Source organism: Lissotriton helveticus, chromosome 6, assembly GCF_964261635.1.
Source record: "Lissotriton helveticus chromosome 6, aLisHel1.1, whole genome shotgun sequence".
Classification (NCBI taxonomy): Eukaryota; Metazoa; Chordata; class Amphibia; order Caudata; family Salamandridae; genus Lissotriton; species Lissotriton helveticus.
The window spans coordinates 1147522350-1147544602 of record NC_136067.1 but is presented as its reverse complement, the minus strand read 5'-3'; the positions used below and the strand labels follow the sequence as shown (position 1 = coordinate 1147544602).

The window sequence follows — 22253 nt, the reverse complement described above, 5'->3', positions numbered from 1 at the left end:
CAACCTAATCCGGAATTAATATAATAATTATTTTGTCACATTTCAAAGCTACTAATTGTATATTTAGACTTAGCTATTTGAATGTACTTGTGGCACTGACTTGAATGCAATGCATTATGGGTAGGGTGGATTTACCATATCTTCTGCAGGGTGCAGTACCCTATGTGGCCAAAAGCAGTACCTTATGTGGCCAAAAGAGGTCCGATAGGACCTCTTTTGGCCACATAAGGTACTGCAGCCTGCAACATGGCTAGGTAAAAAATATTGGCATTTCTTTTTTTTTTATTCAAATCTTTTTTATTTAGGATACAAAAAGACACACAAGTATAAAATACAAAATACAAAGGGGTAGACATACACTAAATGGATCACAATGCAAATACAGTCAATAATGCATGGAAGAGTACAGGTGATGTAATCGAGGAAAGTGCCAAGGAATCAGTGAGATATCATACTTATAATACATATACATAAAGGTTGTACAAGTAATATTCAGATGAGAGCTTTGACTAAAACTACCATGCATCTAGTCTCGATCCCGTGGGGTGAATACGATGAAGGGGAGAGAAAGGGGAGAGCAGGGGGAGACGAGGAAAGGAGAAAGACCTAGCAGCAGCGGTAGGACTTGAAGAACATAGTTTATCTCTGGACATCCATCATGTGTTACCGGGAATACCGCCCGGCGTGGCAGCGTAGGCCAAGTTAGGGTCATGGAGTATGTTAGTCAGTATGCCTAAGGGGGGTCATAACAGAGTTCCAATGAATCAAGTAAACTCCAGAGCTTGGTGTGAGGTTTTTGCCAGGGTGATGAGTGCAGAGCGTCATTGTCTGCTCCCCTCAAGGAAGCCAACCATTCCTGCCATTGAGTGAAGGAAACATCTGCTGTATTCTTCCATTTGCTCAGAATGATTTTACATGCCAGTGTAAGAATAAGGTCCAAGAGGTGCCTGTCATGCTCTCTAGGAACATTTGGGTCAATTGCTCCTAATAAAATGTATGTGAAGTCCCTAGGTGGTCTAAAGTGGAAGATGTGTTGGATGTATGAGAAGATCTTGTCCCAAAACGTTTGGAGCAACGGACAATGGAAGAACATATGTGCCATATCACCCACGTGTGTTTTACAGTTCCAGCAAAGTGGGTTGTCTAGGAGTTTGAGTTTGAAGAGTTTCTCAGGTGTCCAGTATGATCTGTTTATCATCATGAGTTTGGTCTGGGAGAGTATCGGGGATATTTTGTTATAGAAGGGAGTGAGATGGATCTTGTTCCAATCGAAGGCCAGGTTGGAGGAATTTGGTTTGTTTTCCCAGTCTCGCTCACATTTCCAGTGTCCTCTCTGAGGTAGAGGTAAAATGAGTTTGTAAATTTTTGAGACCATATGACCTTGTGATATTAGGTGAATTAGTCTAGTACATAGGGTAGGTTTATGCGGTACGATGGCTCTGGCGGAGACAATTGATTTAAGGCGTAGGAACTTGTAAAAGTCAAGTGGTTGGAGATCAAATCGCGACTGTAAGACGGCAAAAGGAAGGGGAGAGGTACCATCGTAAATGTCTTGTAGTGAATACAACCCTTTTTTAGCCCAATCTTCCCAATAAAGGAGTCCACCCTCGTCCTTCAGAGCCGGGTTAAACCAGAACGATGATAGATTTGACTTGGAGAACTTTATTTTGGGTTTACAGTGTCCCTCAAGGTTAAGTAAAGCCCGTTTAGTGTTGAGGAAGATGTATTTGGATTGAGTGAAGGCAGAGGCATCCATAGTCATTATGGCGGAAAGTGGCAAATTGTTAAGGATGGATTTTTCTACGTGAACCCACACAGGAGTGTATCCCTGGTGAGCATGGAACCAGTTTGTTCCTAGTTTACATAAGAAGGCCGTCTGATAGCATCTGAAGTTGGGTAAACCTACACCCCCTTTGTCCTTTGGCAATTGAAGTTTCTTCAGGGAGATCCTCGTTTTTTTTTCCTGCCAGATAAAACTATTGAAGAGCTTATGTATCTTGTTAAGCAAGTAATCTGAGAGCAACATGGGTAGCATGCTGATTAGATAGTTGACAAGTGGTGTGACCATCATTTTCAAAGTTTCCACTCTACCCCACCAGGATAGAAACTTTGGGGAACAGCCTTCCAGGAGTGACGATATTTTCTTAAATAATGAAGTCTCGTTAATTTTTAGGGTACTAATCAAGTCTTTCTCGAAGTCAATCCCTAGGTATTTAAAACTCTTCTGTTGCCAACAAAGACCTGTGTCACCCAGGACACTTTTATCACCGATGCTACTAAGTAGCTTTACTTCAGTCTTGTCCTTGTTGAGTTTGTATCCGGACACTTCCGAGAATTCAGCAATGGTGGACATCAGCGCTGGGATAGCTAGGTCCGCCCTTTCGGACTACCAGGACATCTTCAGCGTGTGCTGAAATTTTGACTGTTGCATTTTTGAATTCTATGCCTTTAATCCTCTCGTTGTTCCTTAAATAGTAAAGGAAGGGCTCAATTGCCAAAAGAAAGAGTGACGGAGAGAGGGGACAGCCCTGTCTCGTACTTTGTTGTAAGTTAAAGGAGTCTGAGAGGCAACCACCCGCTCTGACTCGTGCTGAAGGTTTGGAATATAAAGCCATCACCATACGAATGAAGTTCGTACCTAGGTTAAATTTATGTAGAGTGGCTTCCAAGTAGGCCCAGTCAACCTTATCGAAGGCCTTCTCAGCATCTAGGGTCACGGCCACAGTGGGGGAATTGGTCATCTTTGCCCTTTCTTTGCCCTTTCCAGGATGTGCGCAAGGGTTCGAGTATTATCACTCGAAAGTCTGTTTTTGAGGAACCCTACCTGAGAAGGATGTATCAGTTGGGGCAGGACCGATTGAATCCTTTTTGCCAAAACCATGGCGTAGATCTTGCAATCAAGATTGATGAGTGATATCGGCATATAATTCTTAGGGGCGGACGGGTCCTTCCCCTCCTTTGGTAGAACCGCTATAATGGCTTCTGCCGGCGTGCCATGGACTTGGCCACTTGTGTTGAAGTGTTCCTAAAGATCTTTGAGTGGTTCCGTCAATATGGACGAAAAGCTCTTATAAAAGGTGGCACTGAACCCGTCTGGGCCCGGAGCTTTCCCCGTCTTGAGGGATTTAACAGCTTGTATGACTTCCTCTTCAGAAATGGGACGGTTGAGCGCAATTTGATCTTGGTCTGTGAGAGCCGGAAGTTTACATTTATCAAGGTATGGCCTTAGCTTTGAACTACTGATGTCTTTGTTTTTACCATAAAGGTCATTGTAGAAATCCCTGAATAAGTCGGCAATTTTGTTTGGATCCGAGTAGGCTGTCCCTAATTTGTCAACTATGCATTTGATGGATGATCGATGAAGTTTAAATTTTAAGTACGAGGCAAGGCTTTTACCCACTTTGTTAGTATTGCACAACCTAAAGTTTTTATGATGTTGAAGCCAGACTCCTGCCCTCTCGCTAATGATTTTGTTATATTCTTATTTTTTGTTCATCAAATCTGTAAGGACTGAGGGGTCCCTAGAGATTATGTGGCGTTTTTCCAAGGGCAGATATCTCTTCTTCTAGCCGTGATAGGGCGGAGTTCGCATCCTTATTCATGGTTGCAAGTATTTTGATTATTACCCCTCTAAGAGTCGTTTTAGGAGCGTCCCACCTTGTAAGGCCTGTGGTGTCTCCTTTTTTATTGTGGTAAAGATAGTCAGTAATTGCTGTTTCTATGGCAACCCTGTGTGCCTCCTTTTTCAGTACTGCGTCGTTGAATCTCCACAAGGTCGTTCTCTTGCCCATATTGTGTAATGCCAGAGTCATCGTAATGCATGAGTGATCGGATATCACGCGCGCTTCAATGGAGGTGTTTTCAATGTCCCCCTTAGAGTGAACAGAAGTGAGTAAATAATCTATACGTGCGTATGAACCATGTGGCGGGGAGTAAAAGGTATAATCTCTGCCTGTAGGATTCATCAGCCTCCATGAATCAACTAGATTAAAACGAGTGCAGAGATTAAGAAGTGCTTTATGTGAATTGGTCGGCCTAAATGAACAACGCGAGTCTCTATCAAGCAGGGGATCCATAGGGAGATTTAGGTCACCACCCAGGATATGTAATGCGGTGTCTGGTATTGTATCAATGTGGTCGCTAAGTTCTTTCCAAAACTCTTGGTCATCTTTATTGGGGGTATAAACGTTGGTCACATAGAACTCCTTCCCATCCTTTATTAGCTTGGTGGAGACCCATCTACCCTTAGCGTCTGCGCTATTGGGTAAAACATCTATATTGGCTCGCTTCGCAATAAGAGTGAGGACCCCATTCTTTTTACTAGGGCGTCCGACCCAATCGCCTCACTATATTGTTTGTTTTTCATAGAATTGAATTGTGGCGAGTCTATTTTAGTCTCTTGGAGCAGTATAATATCACCCTTCTGTTTATATAGGTAATCCAGGATTTTCCTCTTTTTGATTGGGTGGTTGATACCCTTGACGTTTAGTGATATTATTTTTATAGTCTGCTTAGCTGCTGCCATCGAAAGGGAAGATAAGTGATCTTATGGTCAGCCTGGTAAGCGTAGTCTGAGTTCTGTATATCAGTATTACCCTTTCGTAAGCGTAGCTACTGGCCCGTGTGCAGTATGAGTAGGCGCTCCCGTGTATACATAGATCATTCTCAACCTTCTCAGTGTGTAGTACGCTGCTGTAAGGATACGGGGACAAGAGGTGAGGAAGGGAAAGAAACAAGGGGAAAGACACGAAAGGGAACATGCATGAAAATAAAACCACAAACCCTGCCCAATCCACCCACAACCCCAACCCACCCACCCCACCCAAACAATGCGCCAGGAGCATGGCGACTAAGGAGAAGCAACCACAGTGGCGTAACCTAAGTAACCTGCTTTTAAACGCAAGTATAACAGTATTTATGGAAACAAACATTGTGAACTGCAGAGCCTGTCTATTCTAAGACACAAAGCCTCCATTTATCATATGGTATTAGTGCAACCAACATATTTGCAGTGAAACCGGCATAAAGCCAATACTGCTAAGAATGCTTTGTAGAAAGAACATTTCTGCTGAACCGTGAAATAGGGGCTTCAATAACATGTCACATTGAGTCAAGGCATAGAGCATCCCAATTGTACGCATATGTAGAACAACATTTTGTATTTGTACCAACCCATCCTGAGCCAATTAACCTCATCCGTTCCGTATATGATGCAAAAAGTGTTCATGAGCCCACCGCAAGTTATGCCTCCATGGCAAACATTCTATAATAACAACATACATTCCTCTATGCTCGAACCTTCGTTCAAATCAAGGAGAGCTAATAAACGCACAGTGCATATTCAAGGGTGAAGTCACCCAAATAATCTTGAAACCCAGTACATGCAAATGAGACATATCGTCCTACCAGACCATCAGGCAAACTCCAACCCAATGGAATTGATAATGCCTCCTGAGTTATACATTAACGTTGAGCTAATCCACAGCTTTCCAGGTCGTCATTATACCAAGGTAGGAACCTATAATATCACTCGGCGACCAGGCTAGCAAGAGGGCAGAACGACCAGACATTGTAGCAATGTGGGTGAATATGTGAGAACATAACATAGTGCCTGGGTTAGTTGTCAGATCCTTGTGCGAACGACGCTGTGGCAGTGTCCATTTTTTAATCTTCGGAGCCATCGAGCAACTTCTTCAGATGTAAGGGGTCCGTGAACATTTGAGGTACACCTTGGATTGTCACACGGAAGCACGCAGGACCCACAAAGCCATATTGATATTCAAGCTGACGGAGCCTTGGGCGAAGGGCTAGAAAATATTTCCTCAATGTGACAGTTTCTTTGCAGTAATCCTGGGATATGTATATTTTTTGGGATTTCCAAAGGATGTGGTTATGCTTACGCATGAATGTCAGGATTTGCTCTACATGCTGGAACCTAAGAGGCTTACATACAATCGGCCTTGGGCCCCTTTGTTGGTGAGTGGGTCGGGTGGGGACTCTGTGAGCGCGATCAAATTCCAACGTTGTACCAAAGTAGAGGCTGGTGGCCTGAGGAAACCATGACTCCAGGAATTTTATGCAGTCTCCCTCTTTACCTTCGGATCCTTCCGGAATACCAAAAATTCGCAGGTTTCCCTGCCGATTCCTGTCTTCCAACTCCGAGATACGCCGAGACATTGACGAAGTAGATAGGGACAGATCTTTTAGGGATTTGCTCACTTTTACTTCCGAGTCTTCCAATTGACTGATCCTACACTCAGTCTCTGAGAGTCGCGTGTTGGTGTCTTTGATATCTTGCCTCACTGCTGCAATTTCTTCTCTGGTGGACTTTGTAATTTCATGCACCTCAGCAAGTTTGAGAAGAATTGTGTCTAAAGTGGCGTTCAAGTCTCTTGATCCCTTGGTAGGTGATATTGGTTTTGGTGGTTCGGCTTTAAGCCTTTTTAGGGTTTTGGTATCCTTGTCTCCCATGGTAGTTGGATGGATTATAAGAGCTTAGGCGCACAAAATCTGCCGCAAGAGCGCGTAGTGGTGACTGAGGGAGACAGATTTGATGAAAATATTGGACTTGTTAGAAATTGCTGCGGATCTTTATAGGGGCGGGTTGGATTTGCCAGAAAAAGTCAATAGGTAGTGAACCCAGTTGAAGTGTTGACATACAAAATTTCTCGAACCGCAATGATCTCCCCTACCAGGGGGTGGCGCTACAACCAAGTGGTGTACCTGTGTGAATCATTCTTAGTTGAGTGTAGTCAACTAGCCCTTCTCTTCTAGTAGCCGGAGCTGGAGCGCGCATGGACCAGCATAAGGCAACAGCAATTGTCTACCTTTAGAAAATGTCTCTCTTGTCGGCCATCTTAAGGTCAGGCATCAATAAAGCAGGAGCCTTTTTCCAATCATGGGCCATCCAGATAATCAGGTAATTAGACAGGTAGATCTACCCCGGAGACTGATTACCAGTGTTTTCCTGGGAGACAATTGATAACCTTCAGTAATGCCTCAAGTCAGCCACGAATTGCAGTTACTGCCATAATATATATTTTTTTGCTAGCACACAGCATGTAGATATGCCATAGCTTCCCTTAATGGCGATATGTCTCAGGCATAGATTAGTCTCTGAGCCTACTCCGACCCTCCAAAAGTAACTGCCTTGCTCAAGGAATGAGTGCTGAAGAGCCGGGAGTCAGAGCGGGTTAGCGCGGAACACTGCGGCCGCCATTTTGATAAGCGTTGCGCTGTACCTGTTAATGAGCCCAAGCCTTCCGTACCGCAACCGTGCCTGCCTCCGCACTCGAAGCGCCGCTCAATTGTACATAAAGGCTTTGGGTGTCTCTCGATGGCAGAGAAAGTAGATGCGGGGATCAGCAGAGCGGTGCTGACTGTTCTCGGCGATACGGGCAGAGCCGCGCTCAGACTTCCATGTGGTCGCGGCCCTTGATTACACCACAGCCGATCCGGGGCGTATCTCGCCGTTTTGATGCGCCCAATCTGCTCCCCATGCCTCCGCAGTCTTATCACAACAGTAGGGGTTGCTTACGTTGCAGGGAATCACCGACAAAGCATTTGATCTTGACGCCACGGGAGGAGAGAAACGCTTGAGCGGCCATCTTCTCCGGCGTCCAAGGCATTTCTAAAGGCAATAATTCCAACTCCAACAAATGCGAGACCAATTGTATTTCCAATGCAATAGGTCTTGCATTTGTTAAAGTTAGAGCTGTTGGCGTTGAAAATGACAATGTTTTTTACTTTTGCTTTTTTTATACCATTAGCAATAGTGCTGTGCAAATATAATAACTCCACTGCAAATAAAAAAACAAAAGTAAAAAACATTGTTATTTTCAACGCCTAAAGCTCTAACTATAACAAATGCAAGACCTATTGCATTGCAAATGCTTGTTACCTGTGTCACTAGAGTTTAAAGATAAGTGACTGTATACTTAACTCACCCTTGACTTGCATGGACTGAATGCAATGCAGAACAGTACATGATACTTGCTTGTGCGTGCTGGGTTGTATGTGTGTGTCTGTGGATGGTACAACCCATGAAGGCCACCACAGACAGGAGATGTGTGCTGCTGACATTCCTGAGGACTGGACTGGGACACACACACTGAAGGGAGACACTCTACTCTAAGACACTCTACTCCACGCTCCGCTACGCCACTAACTTTTAGCTGATCAGAAGTCATGCTGGTGTACAACATATCTAAAAGAGACCTATTATCATAGGCAGTGCTTGTTTAAGTCACTTTACAAATCAAATAACATTTTTAGCTTTCAGGTAAGGTGCAGGTGGTTTGAAATATATAGAGTTACCTGTAGGTTGAAAGCTACATTGACTGTTCGGTGATCTAATTTTGCTTTTTGCCGTCTACTTCCACCACACTCCTCCCCACAAAATACACACCCCCAGCAACTTCTTTGCAATTGAGATCGTGGGGTTTTATTTTTACATCACTATGTAATAGTTTCCATTCAACTGGCTTTGCTTATTTTTTTGTGCTGCCTAAATGCAACTACGCACAAGATAATATAAATCCCTGAACTAGCCGCCATGCCAAAGTTGTATGCCTTATTTTGAGCATAACGCCTGTGACCTTTGTCTTGACAGTCCTTGTTATATTTTGATGAGTGTTCTTATTGTAGGGACTGGGTTCATTACTCGGTTTGTATATGGGGCCAAAAGAAATTACCACATTACCCCCACAATTATCAACCTCCAATGGTTGCCAATTGAAGCAGGGCTAGCTACAAGACTGTCTGCATCACTCATAAGGCCTTGCACACATCCACTCCATGTTACCTGGTGGGTGAACTCAAGCTATCAGGTTGCTCCAGACCATCGTGGAATGCCAAAGCAATGTGCAAAGGTGAAGGCGGAGGCAGCATGTAGTTCAAAGAAGAGTTTACTGATGACATTAAAAGGGACCAACTGGTTGCACAATCCTTCTTGGGAAGCGTAACCAGAATCTGGAATTCACTACCTCCGAATAAATGCACTACTACCTCCCTCACAACTTTCAAAAAGGAGCTGAAAGTCCTCCTCTTACAACTATATTTTAGCTAAAACAACATCCTTGACACAGACCCCTAAACAACCTCAACCTTTCTATTGCTGTACATTTTTTGCAGTGTTTTTGGATGTGAAAGAACATGTTCTACCGGTCTTTAAAGAGCTTCAGATATGATATACAGGTTAGTTTGAACTTTAATTTGTGGTGTGCGCCAGGGGCAATAAAGAATAGGCTAGATAATATAATTACCGCTGTATTTTACATTTTAAAGCTATATTGGTGTGATTATATTGATTGAGGTTATTACGATTTCAATGGAGTTAAATTGTATTTTGATTAATCTTTTTATTGTATTTATAAGGTATACAGAAGGTCACTTTATACTTAAGGAAGCAATGGGGACTTTATTGGAGGAGAGGGGGTGGAATGTTGGGTGGCAATGTAAGAATGACAATGTGGATGTTGTTTTGTGTTATTTTAAAGTGAAAATAAGTCAAATGATTGTTGGCCTTGTTCGACTCAAATCAAACCATACAATAAATAAATAAATACTGCTGTAGACTATCTCAAACTTTTTAAGACCATATGTACCTTTGTACACTCTGTATACTACCTTAACCTTTTATAATGTATTTGTACATTCTGTTTTATGTAACGAATTACCAAGGGGACGGACCGCTACAGGATGAGATGGGCGCTTCTGTTGGCATAACCTTAATGCACACAACTCCATGCACCCCTCAGAAAATTGGCACCCTGGGCCCAGCTCGCCCAACAGTGTCTGATGGGGCTGTGACACCTCAAGATATAGTATCCGTAACTCAGCGTCACTGCGCTGAACGACCTACCCCTACTGCCAGAACCGGGTTCTGGCGGTAGGCTGAGTTACGGATACTATATCTTCAGGTGTCACAGCCCCGTCAGACACTGTTGAGGTGCAGTTATTAATGCCTTAGGATCTCCTTTTCTATAGGCAGCTAAAATTACCTCTGACGTGGTAGGTAGACTTATTTTATAACTACCACGGTGTGTAGATAGTTTGCACATGGTCCTGAAGAATTGCTGTATGATCCGTAGAACGTTTGAGGCAAGAAACATGTTGACTCCATTAGAGTAGAGAGCTAGGATCTTGAACCATAATTTTCAGATAAGTCGCCACTCTATTCCTCCTTTTTAATTAGGTGGGAGCCATTCTATTAAAATTAATATTTGGACTACCCAACCTGTTTTAGTCTTCACTAATCACACACACGTCTATACTTCCTTTGGCCCTTCACCCACACCTCACCCAATGGCATGGAACAAAAGATCTCCGCCAAAGAGCCCCATATTGGGTTCCCGTCGAGTATTGCAGCGCCGACCCGACGAGGAGCAGACCCAATGATGAAGCATGACACCTAGCTGGCTGGGTGTGCGAGGGCCTTAGTTCCGAAGGGAGGAATCCCCCTCCCTACACATCCACTATAGGACAAACCGGTCCTGTAGTCTGATTCAGGTGTACCTCTCTCCACCAGACTCTTCGCTTGACACACTTAGGAACCGCCTACCACATTTGTTGTTTGACATCAAGAAAACCATCATCTTAGTGAGGCAGCTAACCTATGAGCTGGGGGAGGTCCGGGGATGATTGTGTTATGGGGTCAGTCCATGCTCATCCAGGTACTGTCCAGTGAACACTAAAGCGACCCTCTGCGGCCTCGTTTAATTCACTACAATCAGCAAAGGCGCCAATTTTTTCTCCGCCCACCTCAGCTATCCTAGCAAAGGCTGGCTCTGGTTGTATTGTCTTCCTTAAACCATCTGTAACTTTCATGTAACTAAATATTACTCCAGTAAAGCACTCTAGCACCTTTAGGCATACATGCCAAAAGACCCGTTTCAGGCGGGAGACTACCGATTTTTCAAGCCAAAAATGGCTTTATTTTAGGTGTCTCCCGCCTGAAATTGCATTTTCTACAATAGAAGTGAATAGGGAATTTTCATTCGCCCAACTTTTTATTTTACATCTCCTACGTCCCTGCCCTTAAATGTTGGCATGTATGCTTTTGGTGATGTCCGCGCTCTATAAATATGCATGAATAAATAAAAAATAAATTATGTCAGTCAGTTCGCGGACCTACTTTATGTCCGCAGTATCTACCGGTTTTGATTGTGAAAAGTGTATTACTCTCCCTTTCCCGTAAATATTAGAGTAGGACGGTCCAGTCGAACACTGTGTTTAACACGTGTTGCATTTAGAACTGGATGATTTTTCCATTAAGTGTACATTAGTAAACTTACAGCGGGAAAGTTAGTAAACTTACAGCGGGAAAGCTGGCCGTCGCTGTGAAGCTAGTTTTAGTTCCAAGAACGCATTCTTCTGGGTCAGTTGCCAATTGGACGTGCATACACTATCAACAATATCTTCACCTTCTAAGATGGCCGATTACTTTGCGACCAAGAAGGATTGGACTGCGCACACCTAGAAGCGGGGAACTGTGCAGTCAAGGGTTTCACGTTGGTAAACGCAGCGGCCATTGTTGTATGCATAATTAAATGAAGGAGTGAGTTGCTAAACCCACATACCTCGTTTATTTCGATCATATTGCAAAAGTACACATCGCCAACATATATTTTCGAAAGTGATGAATTGTAATTGATGAGAACATCCAATCGTTTTTAAGCTCAAACTATGGCTATGCTGTAATTTTTCTAACGATTAAAACTTTCCTAAGATGTGGAGAACTCGCGCCGTTTACCTGAAGGCGTGCGGCAAATAGCACGTTTCGGTGTACCGTAGAATCTGGCACAACGGTTCAACTGTAAGTGCACTGAATACTGAATTGTTTGCATATGGAATTATTATTTATATTTAACAGGGAGACTACGGCCGTTTACTTGCGCTACAATAGTGTTATTTGCTCAGAACCTACAATTGTGTACAGAGCATACACTGTGCTGTAGGTCCAGAGGCAGAAGGAGCGCGTAGCGAGCACCTCCTCACTCACCATGCTGGTGGCCTGCGGGCTGTAGCGGCACAGCGTGTGGTCCAGGTCGAAGCCAATGACGTCACAGTCGGACAAACTGAAGGACTCTGCCATGTTGACGGCCTCGAGGAGCTCACGGCTTCAACCTGCTCGGAGAGATCACGAGTGTCCTAGTGGCGGCGGGAGGCTCGGACTACTGACTGTTGGTGGATTACTGTGCCGCGTGCGTTTAGCATTATCCAAGAGACAGACACACACATACGAACAGACCCGGTTCAGTAGTCCAGATCTTTAAAACCTGAAATTGCTTTATTTAACCGGTCAACTGCCTAAAATTGCCTCTGCTGAAATAGAAGCTGTAGCGGTAAATAACATACGCCCGATTTTGTTTCTCAATCTCTCACTTTCCTGTTGGCATGCATGATCCTAGCAAAATCCGAGCTGCGCTTTTTTTGTGCATATTTTTATATAGCGCGATCTCGAACCGAAGGTATTGAGCGCTTTACATTACACATTCAGGCACGGGGAGATTAAGTGATTTGCCCAGAATCACAGGATGTGGACGCAACCTTGAGGCTCGAACCCTGGTTTCCAGCACCTGCGTCGGGCGTTTTTGCAGACGTACTTGTCAGGCAGTGCCTGGCGTTGAAAGTGGATTTATGTGCATGTTTATGTTATGTTAAGGAGTTTTTGAAAGCGCACAAATACTCCAGGGTGTCTTGGCGCTATCTGAGCAAGGGGCATGCTAGAGGAAAGAGAACCTTTTAGTTATTGGCCAGCCAGGTCTTAATCTCCTTCCTGAATGACAGCAAGGAAGAAAATAGCTCTAATGTGTGGCAGGAGGCTGTTCCATAGCTTAGCTGTGCTATAGATGATGCACCTACCTTTCCAATTAACTTTTTTGAATTTAGGAACAGTTAGGGTATTAGACTAGTTTGTGGAGCGAAGATCTCTATTGGGGACACACCATCTAAAAACCTTCCTGAGAAACTCCGGGCCTGTGTTATATAGTCCTTTATGAGCAAGTTATAAGGCTTTAAATTTAGCCCGGCTGTGAATTGGGAACCAGTGTAGTTTTTCGAAGTCCCTGTGAGATGGAATAATATTTAGGTAGCTTAAGAGTCTCGATGGCAGCAGCCTTTTGCACCAGTTGCAATTGACTTGAGTGCTTTTCTTGCACGTTTCAGTAAAGACTATTGCAATAATCCAGTTTTGAAAGGACTAGTGCAATGATCACATTTTTCCTATAATTGTCGGGAATATAGGGCAGTATTTTCCTAATAATTTTTAAAACATAGTAGGCTGAGGAGGGTTCCCCTGATATTTGGGCTCCCATGTTGAGATTTTCTTCAATGACGACTCCCAAGTTTATAACATTGGGAACGTGGGGGTTGAGGAAGTTGCTCAGGCCACCAGCTAGGGGACCATGAGGGAGAAGGCTTTCCAAATATAATAATCTCAGTTTTACCTGAGTTGAGTTTCAGGCAATGTCCGCTTATCCGACAGCTGACACCCTCAATACAGTATCCACATCTCTGCGGACCTCACAAGTCATTATTGGCCGCAGAGATTATCAATTGTGCATCGTCAGCATATGAGGTTACATCCATCCTAAAACTTTTAATAAGTGGGGCCAAGTTACACACATACACATTAAATAGCGTGGGGCTCAGTTATGATCCCTGAAGGACCCCACAAGGCAATAAATAAGGAGGTAGATTCATACTTGCCTAATGCTACCTTTTGCTTCCTATCATTGTGAAAGGAGGTAAGCAGATCCAGGGCCTTGCCCTTAATTCCTATCTCTGCTAAACAGTGGATAAGGGTTTTGTGATCAACTGTATCAAACAGCCGATAAATCCAAAAGGATCATGTAGTGTACAACAGCAATATAATCACATTTATTTATTTTTAAAGTTTTTCATAGCACGAACATGACCCCTGGGGGTATCAGAGCGCTTAACAGTTTGGCAATCTCAAAGGTACAGGAAGTAGCAACAGTAAACCAACAGGTCAACATACAACAATCACAGTTCAGTGTAGACTGATATAAACAAACAAGTCCTAGAGAACCTGGGGGGCTGGGGATCTAAGCCAGGAATGCCTTCATCAGTATTGCTTTAACTTCGCTTTTGAAAGACGCTGTGGAATGATTCAGTCTGATTTCAGAGGGCAGGAAATTCCAAATTCTTGGTGCGATACCCAAGAATGCTCAATTGTAGGTTTTCTTTTTATGGAATTTCTGGGGCTTGAGTAGTAAGGTGCTGGAGTCTCTAGAGGATCTGGAGCCACCAGAGAGCTCAAGTTTTTGTGCAAAGTACATTGGGGTGTTGAAATATAAAGCTTTGTGGGTCATGCATGCAATTTTTAGATGTATCCTTGCTTCATATGGGAGCCAATTTAGTGACTTCAGCTCAGGTGTGATGTGATTGTTTCGTTTTGAACCGGTGAGGAGACTTGCAGCGGAATTGAGAGAGGCCCTAAATGGCACCAACTTGGATCTGGGAAGGCCGCAGAGGGTTGCGCTTCCATAATCCACCTTAGAGATTACTAGGGTTTGGACCGCAGCCTTGAAGTCGTTGTGGGGTAGGAACTGTTTTATTTACCTTAGGATGCTCAATTGGAAGTTCTCTCCTTTGGCGACAGCACTAATGTTCTTCTGCATGTTCAAGCCCTTATCTAGCATTATTCACAATGAACTCGTGGCATCATTGATGTTTGGAATGCAGTTGAGAGCTGTTAGTTGATTCATCCATACTTCAATGTCTGGAGACTGTGCCGATGGGGCGATTAAGTGGAAATCCGTTTTGACAGCGTTTCATTTCAGGTGATTACGGTTCAGCCAACTTTGAGTTTTCCGTAGAGGTGAATTGAGGGACCCATTGTCCAACGGGGAGGAGACTCTCAGGTACAGTTGGGTGTCATCAGCATACATGTGATAATGGATGATGGATAGTTTCAGAATTTCTGTTAGAGGCTCCATGAACAAGTTGAAGAGAGTGGGTGAGAGCTTGGACTGCTGGGCACCCCCAGAGTGAGCGGTGAGGGATTAGACAGAGACTGATTCACCTTGAATCTTTGGGTTCTGTTGTGTAGAAATGAGGAGAACCAGTTTAGAACAGTCCCTGATAGCCCCACCCTGTGTTCAGTAGGTCAATTAGGCTGTCATGTTTAATGGAAGGCAAGAATCATTCTGATCCAGTATTCTTAGCGCATCATCTACAATGTGAGTGAGAGCGGATTCAGTGCTATGACTCTGACTGAAGCCGGATTGGAATTGGTCTAGCAGTCTGAGTTGTTCTATGTGGCAAGATAGCTGGGTGTGGACACATTTCTCAAGGACCTTTGCTAGAGTAGGAATGTTGGAAATTGGATGAAAATTGGGAAGGTTAGTGTGATCTGCAGTAGTTTTTTGTAGAAGAGGGGTGACCTGCCCAGACTTTAGGCAATCCGGACTAGAGCATTGAAGTAGAGAGACATTAACTATCTTCGTCCAAATTGGGAGTATGGATGATCAGATCTCATTGAAGAAGTTCAATGGCAAGGGATCACTAAAGTGGTGGATGGTTTCAACGCAGCAAGAGTTTTTTGGAGAGTACTTTCATCCAAAGTTTTGAATAGGTTCCAGAAAGCATTGTTTTTGGGGGGGAGAACCAGAGAGGGTGTGGGTACGCTAAATCTATTGGGAGGTAGGATGATATGTGGTGTGGTCAGTAGATTCTCAAAAGTTGACCTCAATTTCAATTCAATCTTTGTTGTCTTTTCACAGAAGAAGGCATCAAATTCCTCGCAGTTAGGCTGCGGACAAAGTTCCACTGAGGGAAGGTTAGGTTGACTGTTTGATTGAAGCTTGATGAGTTCAAAACATTTTTGGGTTGGTTTTTGACTTGCTCTAGTTTATTTCGGAAGTAACTAGCATTAGAGCATCTAATGTATTTGTTATATATATTTCTCAAAGATCTCAGCTGATTGAGAGGGTCGTCAGCAGATTGGTAAACAGTACCTTTTTGTTCCAGCCGACCACAGCGGTGTGTTCTGGCGGCGGCGGTCGTTGAGGCTCCTGTGTGAACAGAGCGGTGCAGCATGTGGTGCCCTCAGGTCACGGTGCAGGCTGCGGCTCGGTGGCAGTCATCCAGCAGCATCGGTGAGACCAGGGCTTTGATGTGAATTGGAGCAGGGCGGTGGTCATAGCGATACTGACGGTCACGTTTCAAGCTTTGGTGGCCGTCGAAGATCAGCAGTCGATGGGACTGGCGTCAGTGGGCTGCATTGTGGGACGGGCGGGGCAGTGCTGCGTGTAGTATACGAGCACGGTGCAGATCACAGCAGTGATGTCAGCTTGCAACGCCATCGTTGGTGAGACCGGAGAGGTGGAGTGAAGCGAGGTGATGCAGAGTGCCGTGCCCTCAGGTAATGGTGCAAGCATCAGCTCGGTGGCAGCGGCGGTCGTCGGTGAGACCAGGTTTGCGGTGTGAAGTGCGTCGTGCCCTCTGTGGTGCCTTCAGGTCACGGAACCACCAGCGGTATTGTTGACGATGCCCAGTTGCTCTCTGTGACAACAGACATGCATGCCGTCCTAGAGGCTGCACCCAGAATAAAGTGACGTTTTTGCTGTCCCTGAGACTTCATGAACATGAGGCAAGCTCTGTCTCAAGCCCTCGGAGATACTCAGCAACAAATGAAGAAAGTTCTGTACAGCCCTTCCACTGGCCAAGGCAGAAGCAGCAACTGCAGGCCAACCCAGCAAAGCAACAAAACAGCAAAAGGGCAGTATTCCTGGCAGCTCTTCCAGCTCTTCTCCTTGGCAGGTTCCTGGATCCCAGCAGGTTTTGGGCCCCAATATTTATACTCCGTTTCTGTTAGCTTTTTTGGGCAGAGAGTGTCTGTACTCAACCCAAAATAGTTCTGTCCTCTCTGGTCCAGCTTCTTGGCAGGAGATGGCGGTAGCATTGTCCAAGGCAGACCAGGCCCATTCAGGTGCAAGGAAATCTCTCCCCCTACTCTAAATGCACCCAGGTCTATTCAGCACAGCCCTGACTCATCCAGGAAAGGCAGGACACACCTCAACCCCCCAGTGACTGTCTGAAGAGAATGCACATCCCCAGCCCCGTCACTCCAAAGCCAGACAGTCAATCCGCAAACCAGCATAGGCACACAGGATGGCTAAGCAAGAAAATGCCCTTTTTTTAAAAGTAGTATTTTCAAACACAGAACATAAAAATCATCTTTATTAAACGATGCATCTCTACATTCTGAGTTCAGGCATACTAAACTAAATTTCTTCATCTTGTCCCAATGGTAAGATATACTCATAAGATGTTATAAGTAAACGCCTATTCTATCCTACGGAACAGATAGCCTTTCAATAGTGTAAAAAGAAATACACTGTATTTCACTATCAGGACATGTCACCCATACCAGTACATGTCCTAACTTTCGTATACCTCACCCTGCCCATAGGGGTACCTTGGGCCTACCTTAAGGGTGACTTACATGTGTTAAAAGTGAAGGTTAGGGCTTGGCAAGTGGGTGCCCTTGCCAAGTCGACATGGCAGTAAAAACTGCGCACATACACTGCAATGGCAGGTCTGAGAACACCTTGGAAAGGCTGCTTGTGTAGGTGGCACAATCAGTGCTGCAGGTCCACTAGCAGCATTTGATTTACAGGCCCTGGCACTCTCAATGCACTTTACTTGGGACTTACTAGTAAACAAAATGCCAATCATGGAAATACCAATCCAAAATACAATAGAATCACTTGAACTTTAACAGTGGACAGAAGTGATAAAGTGCACAGAGACACTAAACCACAAAAAGAGATTCAAAACCAGGTGGTCAGAAAGCAAAAAGACAGGGGAAACATGCCAAAAGATGCCAGGTCTAACACACAGGTATTCGCATGACGACAGGGAAGCAGATTGTAATTGTTTTACTGATAGATTGCAGAGGAGCTTCCACTTCTTGGGTGTCTAGGTTGCAAATATATTGCAGAGTCGGAGCTGTTCTTTAGGATTAGTAATTATGCAAAGACCATTAAAAATCTTTACAATGCTCCTTGTAACATCCCCCCCAGCCTAGTTACCCATTAATACCTACACCACACACCGAGCTTAGTATAATACATCTTTATTCTTCTGTGTGCAGTGGTGGCTGGTGGCCTTTAAAAGTGGTGAGGCATAATCTTTGGCTCAAATTCCAGTAACCAAGCTGCACATATGCTCTGATGGTTTGGGGGAGGGTAGATGCTCACTCACACTCATTTGCAATCATTCTTTCGCTCTTATTCATTCTCAGTCAGTTCCACTAACTTACTCTGATTCACATTTTTACTTATTCTGACTGACTCCAAATCACTGGCTCACTTAGTCTCACTCTGATCTGCTCAGTTCCACTCATTCTGTCCCACTCACAGTCATATTCATTCACACTGCCTCAGATGTAATTATTCTGACTCACTCAGTCCTACTCATTCTGACTCACTCAGTCCCACATCCACCCTAGGACAGGTGCAATCTACCACATTTCCACCTGCCACCAACGGAAGTACCATCCCGTGCTTCACTGCAGACAGCAGGGCTATCAGTCAACTGTCACAGACAGCTGGACTACCTTTCACTTGCCACTGTCAGCACAGCTATCCCTCACTTTATAAAAAAAGCAGAGCTATCCAGAACTTTTGGCAGAAGTGAAAAACATACTGTTCGACTGGGTGTTTCAGGCCAGACATAGCAAACAAGAGTAGAAGGTGACTTTATGTGCTGATAGTTGCATTTGTAACCCTGTGGGACGCCTCGTCACACAGAGTGTGGCCATCGTTAGTATGTTCCTGGTGCTATGAAGAACATGTGGTGCCCATTACATCAGAATGTTAATAAACTGATAAACGTATGAACACATTAAATGTTTGTTGATTTTGTTGTGTGCTGTCAATGTTGTTATTAATAAGCAAGTAGGTACTCAATATCACAATCTGCGTCCTTTGCTACAAAAACAATAAGGTCACATAGCAAGGATTTGGTGTGATTGCAACCATGTAATCTCCACCACATAAACAAGCTGCACATGTGTCCTCATCTATGAGACTGGTGCTGTTGGTAGTTTCAGAAAATCAGTCTATTTACAGTATGCCTAATGTGTTTTAGATCTAAGGAGTAATATATGGCCTTAGAGAGAACATTTTCATTCTGACACAAGGTGCTGTACATATAAAGAGATGCTGTTTGAGTCCAATTGGGCACAGCATACAAAAACAGGATGTTGTATTGAGGGAAGATGGGGTCATGTTTTGTGTTTTTTAGGTATAATACCCATGAATGTACCACATATTTACAATTGAGAAAAAGAGGAATAATATAACATGTCCAGAAAGAGGGAACTATTTGGATGAGAGAAGCAGCCAAGATTATAGTGGTGAAGTTAATGGGCTGAATGAGTTCTTGCCAAACTGGTAACCAAGTTGGAATCTGATGGGAAGGCAGGTTGACCCAATAACATTGCAGTTTGATATGTCTGGTTTTTTTGGATTAATAAAACAACCCTTCATGCTCACTCTATCAGTCATGCATATAAACTATACATATAGAGGCTGCTATACAGATTTCTGAGAAACCTTGCTATTGGACAATGACAGTACTGGCAAACCTTGATGACTGTCTTGCTCATACCTTTTTTTCCAATGTTTTAATGCTACAGAATTCAACTTTAAATTCTTATTTATTATTTTATTTTAGTGCTCATAGAACAAGTTACATCCAATTCAACCAATACTTCAGTGACCCCCCGCCCACCCCCAATAGTAGGACTAACAAGTCAGTGTGTCGTCAAGCACGTATCCACATTCTTTCCAAGGAGTTACACAGCCAAGGAGCCAACAACCCCATAAATGGGGCAGGCGGCGTTGTAAAGACACAGAGGCATTCGCACATTAGGGCTCAAAGCCACATCTCCAATCCCAGCAACCCAAGTGTAAGTGCCTGTAAAAAGACTCTATACTCAGTCCGCAGCATGAACTACACATTCTCTCCACTTGTCCCCTGTAGTTCCGTACCCAGGGCCTCATCTGCTCTAGCAGCTTGGTAGGTTCGGTAGAGTCCCCAGAAATTCTTTGGCCTGCTAGTGGGGGGCAACAGCTCGCTGTAAATTTCAGATTGCGTGCAGCAAAACAGCAAATCGCGCGCCCATCTTTTAAGAGTCGGCTTTGGCCCCCTCATCCAGCAGCAGGCCACTACTCTACGCGCTACAAGGAGCCGGATCGCCTTCGGTAACGGCTTAGTGTAACCTATTAATGCCATCGCGGGGTCAAGGGGAATAGTGGTTTCAGTGATGATGCTAAGTTCTGCAAAAAATGTATCCCAAAAGTCATTCACACCTGGGCAAGTCCATGCTAGGTGGAGGAAGTCAGCATCCGGGGAGTGACACCTTTCACACTCCGCAGTGGATCTAAGACCGTACCTACAGAGTCTAGCTGGCGTGTAGTAGATGCGGTTGAGGAATTTAAAGTGGACCAGCCTGTGTCGTCCATTCAAGGAGAGTCTCCTGGTGTTGGTACAACAGTATGTCCAGATGTCGTCATCAAGCAATCTTTGCAAGTCTACTTGCCAGGCCAGTCTGGCTTTAGTATACGTGTGTTCCCTATGGGTTTGTGACAGGGCATAAAGACACGTAAGCAATTTCCGTGGAGTCGTGGCCTTAATGACATGCGTGAGTTTCTTCATATCCGGCGGCTCCGCCAGGTCCCCGCCTAGGAGCTCTAGACAAGCGTGACACACTCTGAAAAAGTGGAAACTCGTCAGCAGCGAGTGGTCCGCTTGATCAGTCCGCACCTGCTCCCAGGTTTGACCACCCAGGCGCTGAACAGGTCACCGGCGTTCGTGATTCCAAGTGTCCGCATAGCTGCCAACACTCCCTTCTCACGCAGAGGGGGCAACCACCGCGCCCAATCAATAGGCATGCTATGGGAATACAGCAGCGCACCATTCTGTCTCTGCAGGAGATTATTCCAAGCATGTGCCGTAGCTGTAATCGAGTCGAGGACTCCCGTGCGGCGATCAACAGGTTCAAATATCGTGTGAGGGAGGGAGAGTGGTTGAGCAAACAAGGTCTCCATTTTCACGTGTGGTATGTCTTTGTGTCCGTGTACCCACGTATGTAGGTGAGCCGCCTGCGCCACCCTATAGTATAATTCGAGGTCCGGAGCCCCCAGTCCCCCCATGTTGTATGGCAGTGTGAGGAGCGACCATTTAGCCCTCGGTTGTCCGCCCGCCCATGCAAGCCTAGTCAGTACTTGTTGTAATCTACTGAAGAAGATTTTGGGAAGCACCATCGGAATAGATGTAAATAAAAAGAGGAATCTGGGGAGCACCACCATTTTCATGATGGCTATCCTCCCAAGCAGCGAGAGTGGGAGTTTACACCATGCATTTACATCGTCCTCTAGCTTACTGAACGCCGTACCATAGTTAGCTCTGAATAGGGTTTCCGGGTCAGTATGCAATTGGACCCCAAGGTACCGAACTGTGTCAGTAGTCCAAGTAAGCGGATAGTCCATGGTCGTGGGCCGGGTGACTGGAGTTAGGGGAAATGCCAGCGACTTCGACCAATTAACTCGGAGACCAGACAGTGCACCAAAACGGACTACCTCCCTTAACACCGATGCCAAATTGGTGTCCGGGTCCCTGACATATAGCAGGGTGTCGTCTGCATACATCGAGACAATGATTTTGTAGTTTGGGAAGCAAATACCTTCATTACAATGGTATTCTCTGAGGGCACAAGCCAGTGGCTCAGCCACCAATGCATACAGCAGGGGAGAGAGAGGACAGCCCTGCTGCGTGCCTCTAGAGATCGGGAAGGGGTCTGTCACTATGTCATTCATTTTAATCCTGGCTCGCGGTCTATAGTAGAGCGCCCCTATCATTTGTAAATAAGGGATGCCCAGTCCCATGCGCTGCAGCACCTTTCTCATGTAAGGCCACTCCACGGAGTCAAATGCTTTCGCCATGTCTAGGAATACTGCTAAGGCAGCCCTATCCTGACGTGTGTGTTGCATTGCGCCTAATACTGTGCGGATGTTGTATGTCAAATTCCTACTCGGGATGAAGCCAGCCTGTTCCGGAGCCACCAGTTTAGGAGCCAGGAGGGCCAGCCTAGTAGCCAGGACTTTAGCGAACAGCTTCGCGTCCACGTTGAGTAGGGATAAGGGTCTGTACGAGCTACATTCCTCGCTAGGCTTCCCAGGTTTCGGGATAGTGACTAAGAGCGCCTCTCTCATTGA

The 22253-nt window shown here is 44.9% G+C and overlaps 1 protein-coding gene across 1 annotated transcript in view; it reads right to left on the bottom strand.

Moving 5' to 3' along the window:
* The window catches only part of NT5DC1 (5'-nucleotidase domain containing 1), a 1533630-nt gene extending 1521407 nt beyond the window's left edge, over nt 1–12223 (bottom strand). The window contains exon 1 of the mRNA XM_078648807.1: nt 12002–12223. Within this exon, the coding sequence (XP_078504933.1) occupies nt 12002–12094 (93 nt within the window). The 5' untranslated portion in view covers nt 12095–12223. The remainder of the gene's footprint in view (nt 1–12001) is intronic.
* Between the last annotated feature and the right edge of the window lie 10030 nt (nt 12224–22253).